Here is a 4,338-nt window from a genome sequence, read left to right on the forward strand (position 1 = left end):
GAATGAGTTCAGGGAGATTCCAATCCATAGAGAATTAAAATGTTTAGTTGGAAGTGACTGGTATAAATAAGAAATATTTTCAGTGTGCATTGTTTGTACAATATAGCTATTTAACAAATCCTTTTCGCTTGTAATAGTCTGATATTACACATGACTTACATAAATAGGGCTAAAATGGAAGGTTTACATTAGCTGGCTAGCCAACATAACTCAGTACAGTAGCAGCTAGCGTACTAGCTAGCTGTCTGTAGCTACTTTAGCATAAACGTCTGGCTAAGATCTTTTCTTTACGTCCCTGTCATGGGCGACTGAAATACATGTCACTTGTGTCACAGCTACAAGGCATTCCGAACTAATGCATAGTTCTACTCAGATCTACTCTCCATAGTTCTACTCAGATCTACTCTCCATAGTTCTACTCAGATCTACTCTCCATAGTTCTACTCAGATCTACTCTCCATAGTTCTACTCTACTCTCCATAGTTCTAGTCTCCATAGTTCTAGTCTCCATAGTTCTAGTCTCCATAGTTCTAGTCTCCATAGTTCCCTGGGCAGATTGGCCCTGTGCAGTGTGTAGGGAACCAGGATTATGATTATGGTATCCCTATGGTTTGGAACACAGCCTGTGTGATTTCTAAGGCACTGTATGGGGAACATGTTGCATGTCCAAGTATGTCTGAGGGTTGAGGGAGGAACCATACTAACCCTAACCCTAACCCTAACCCTAACCCTAACCCTAACCCTAAACCTAACCCTAACCCTAAACCTAACCCTAAACCTAACCCTAAACCTAACCCTAACCCTAACCCTAAACCTAACCCTAACCCTAACCCTAAACCTAACCCTAAACCTAACCCTAACCCTAAACCTAACCCTAACCCTAACCCTAACCCTAAACCTAACCCTAACCCTAACCCTAACCCTAAACCTAAACCTAAACCTAACCCTAACCCTAACCCTAACCCTAAACCTAACCCTAACCCTAACCCTAACCCTAACCCTAACCCTAAACCTAACCCTAACCCTAACCCTAACCCATCAACCATATTTGTCATTGATTTCTGTTTGTTTTCATACACTTTGTTTTGTTTTGGTTGGATTGTGTGAAGCATGAAAACGGCAATTGAATCATGGAATGTTTGTCTTGTGATGATTATGTAAATATTTATGTTTATGAATTTATTTTGACATCAATGCTTGGAGGTTTGCACTATAGTGTTCCTTTCTCTCTGTTTTTAGATAGATTTGTATGTAGTTAATTTTTTGTGTCAAATGCGTGAGTTTGATTTATTTCCCCTCTAACTGAGTACATCGACAAAGTATCATACAATTGTTTGCACTTGTTATTATTCAAGATGTTGCACGATGTTGTTGTGTGTTGTTGTATGTATTATTTATTGTGTGTATTCACATTATTCATCCTGTCAATTATGGTACACCGCTGTCCTTTCAATCGTTCCAAAGACCTGGACTGTTATGTTGTCTATTAAAGGTGCACATGGATTTCATCTCTCTCATTTTAATTATTAATCATCAGGTAATTGTGACAAAGAGGCTTGTGAAAATTATTCACTGTAAAAATACGGGTGAAAATCCCAGTAAAGAAAAGGCATGGAACCAGAAAGAGATATGTCGGTTACACGTCGGACGGAGAATTACAGCGCACCGATGCGTTCTGAGCGTGAGAGGGTAAGAGGGGCTGCAGAGGTTGTTGTCGTGCAGCTTGTTGGCTGTCAGTCCGCTTTTTCACTATTTTCGGCAGTCATTTTGTAGTTTTGCCATATCGTCATTGTTTAATGCGCATGTGTTGTGCAGTTCCCGCAATTTGTAAATGTTTTAGTGGAACTCGTCGCCCTGCCGCTCGGAGCGCCGCTCTCTGTCTTTGACTTGACTCCTCATTCAAAGTAGCGACGCGGACTGTCCTCTGTCCCGTTATGTCAGAACACACTCTGTTTGAAACAGATACGGCGCAAAGTACCGCTAAAGACAGCGGCATCAGAAAGCGCTTGGGACTGATCGCGACAGGGATAGTCGGCGGGTCCCTGGTCGCTCTGTACGCGGTGGCGGCGCCGTTCGTCGCTCCTGCGCTGCGGAAGGTGTGTCTGCCGTACGTCCCCGCCACCGCCGCGCAGGTGGACAATGTCCTGACGGCGCTGCAGCGCAGGACAGGGTCCCTGGTCGACATTGGGAGTGGGGATGGAAGAATCGTAAGTGCTCTGGGAGGTTTTATGTTTGTGATGTTGGAAGTGGGTTTTGTGATGTTACTCATTTGGGTAAAAGCGGAGAATCTATTAAGTAAATCAGTAAATCTGAATGCATTTATAGTGCATCGAAAGCTGTCAAACCAAGCTCTTGGTTTTTTTTCCTCAAAACAAAATCCCTAATTGCATAAGTAATCCATCAAAAATGTTACTAGTAGAAAACTTCTGTCATGGGGAAATTGATTGAACCATAACTTCCCCCTGACCTCCAGGTGATCGCAGCAGCCAAGAGAGGGTTCCGAGCGGCAGGGTTTGAGCTGAACCCCTGGCTGGTCTGGTACTCCCGTTACAGGGCCCGGAGGGAGGGGCTCCACCGCTCCACCTCCTTCCACATATCAGACCTATGGAAGGTACGGTCCAGCAGGGACAGACCAGGGCCGAGGGTCTACAGACCTGTCAGGGGAGGCTGGGGGAGGTAGAACACCAGGGGAGGCTGGCGGAGGTAGAACACCAGGGGAGGCTGGCGGAGGTAGAACACCAGGGGAGGCTGGCGGAGGTAGAACACCAGGGGAGGCTGGCGGAGGTAGAACACCAGGGGAGGCTGGCGGAGGTAGAACACCAGGGGAGGCTGGCAGAGGTAGAGGTTGGAGGACAGGCTCGCTGTAATGCATGGAACAGAATGAGGAACGGTATCAAACATGTGAGAAAAAGAGAGACTGTCAGCTCAGGGTTGATAAGGATTGTAACCTTTTAGTTGGACAGTATTCTACCACATCTCCAATAACCTGCTATTAAACCATTTATTCAGTTTGACAATGGAACATTTTTGGGCTTTGTAGGGTGGGGCAGCATGGTTTCCTCTCAGCCGTTATACCAAATATCACTCCTTTGATTCAGGCACGTGTTTATGTTTTATAATGTGTGGTTCTCATTGCAGGTCAGTTTTGCCCAGTACTCAAATGTGGTCATATTCGGGGTCCCCCAGATGGTAAGCTTCCACTTTCCTGTTCCTGACTATCTTAGCTGAGCCACTTTCAATGTGAATCAAATCGACACACAGCAGAGGACTCGGGGGGGGGGAGGCTGGTGGAGGTAGAAATCGGAGGACGGGCTCGTTGTAATGCATGAGGAACGGTATCAAACACTCATTCCATTCATAACAATAAGCCGTCCTCCGGTTTCTACCTCCGCCAGCGCCCTGGAGGACCACCACTGTGCCGGTCGTGTCCTGGATGGTCGGCACGGTAACTGAGTGTGTGAGTGTGTGACCTCCCAGATGGAGCAGCTGGAGGACAAACTCTCCAGAGAACTAGCGAGCTCGGCCAGAGTGGTGGCGTGCCGGTTCCCCTTCCCCACGTGGCGGCCGGACGCCACGGCTGGAGAGGGCATCGACGCGGTGTGGGTCTACAACGCCACGTCCTTTAAAGCACCGAGACGACCAACGCAACAGACGCCCATTCAACCACCAACAGAACTACCAAGCACCAGGGACCATACCACACCATCATCAACACCACAGAACCCCCTCACCTAACACCCTCAGAACCCCTCACCTCACCTAACACCCTCAGAACCCCTCACCTCACCGAACCCCCTCAGAACCCCTCACCTAACCCCCTCAGAACCCCTCACCTAACCCCCTCAGAACCCCTCACCTAACACCCTCAGAACCCCTCACCTCACCTAACACCCTCAGAACCCCCTCAGAACCCCTCACCTAACACCCTCAGAACCCCTCACCTAACACCCACAGAACCCCCTCACCTCACCTAACACCCTCAGAACCCCTCACCTCACCTAACACCCTCAGAACCCCCTCAGAACCCCTCACCTCACCTAACACCCTCAGAACCCCTCACCTCACCTAACACCCTCAGAACCCCTCACCTCACCTAACACCCTCAGAACCCCCTCACCTAACACCCTCAGAACCCCCTCACCTCACCTAACACCCTCAGAACCCCTCACCTCACCTAACACCCTCAGAACCCCTCACCTAACCCCCTCAGAACCCCTCACCTCACCTAACACCCTCAGAACCCCCTCACCTAACACCCTCAGAACCCCTCACCTCACCTAACACCCTCAGAACCCCTCACCTCACCTAACACCCTCAGAACCCCTCACCTCACCTAAA

General features: G+C 48.6%; 1 protein-coding gene across 1 annotated transcript; it reads left to right on the top strand.

Moving 5' to 3' along the window:
• Nucleotides 1–1,700: 1,700 nt before the first annotated feature.
• On the top strand, nucleotides 1,701–3,969 carry atpsckmt (fATP synthase c subunit lysine N-methyltransferase). Its single transcript, XM_083693849.1, has 4 exons — nucleotides 1,701–2,207; nucleotides 2,474–2,611; nucleotides 3,139–3,189; nucleotides 3,478–3,969. Exons 1-4 carry the CDS (start codon nucleotides 1,935–1,937, stop codon nucleotides 3,733–3,735), a joined length of 720 nt encoding a protein of 239 aa, XP_083549975.1. The 5' UTR covers nucleotides 1,701–1,934; the 3' UTR covers nucleotides 3,736–3,969.
• Nucleotides 3,970–4,338: the final 369 nt, after the last annotated feature.

This window comes from Argentina silus (genome assembly GCF_951799395.1).
Source record: "Argentina silus genome assembly, chromosome: 22".
NCBI lineage: Eukaryota > Metazoa > Chordata > Actinopteri > Argentiniformes > Argentinidae > Argentina > Argentina silus.

Coding starts and splice junctions, on each gene's coding strand:
- atpsckmt (XM_083693849.1), top strand. CDS start 1,935: ATGTCAGAACACACTCTGTTTGAAACAGATACGGCGCAAAGTACCGCT. Junction 2,612..3,138: donor ACATATCAGACCTATGGAAG/GTACGGTCCAGC, acceptor TTCTCATTGCAG/GTCAGTTTTGCCCAGTACTC. Junction 3,190..3,477: donor TATTCGGGGTCCCCCAGATG/GTAAGCTTCCAC, acceptor GTGACCTCCCAG/ATGGAGCAGCTGGAGGACAA.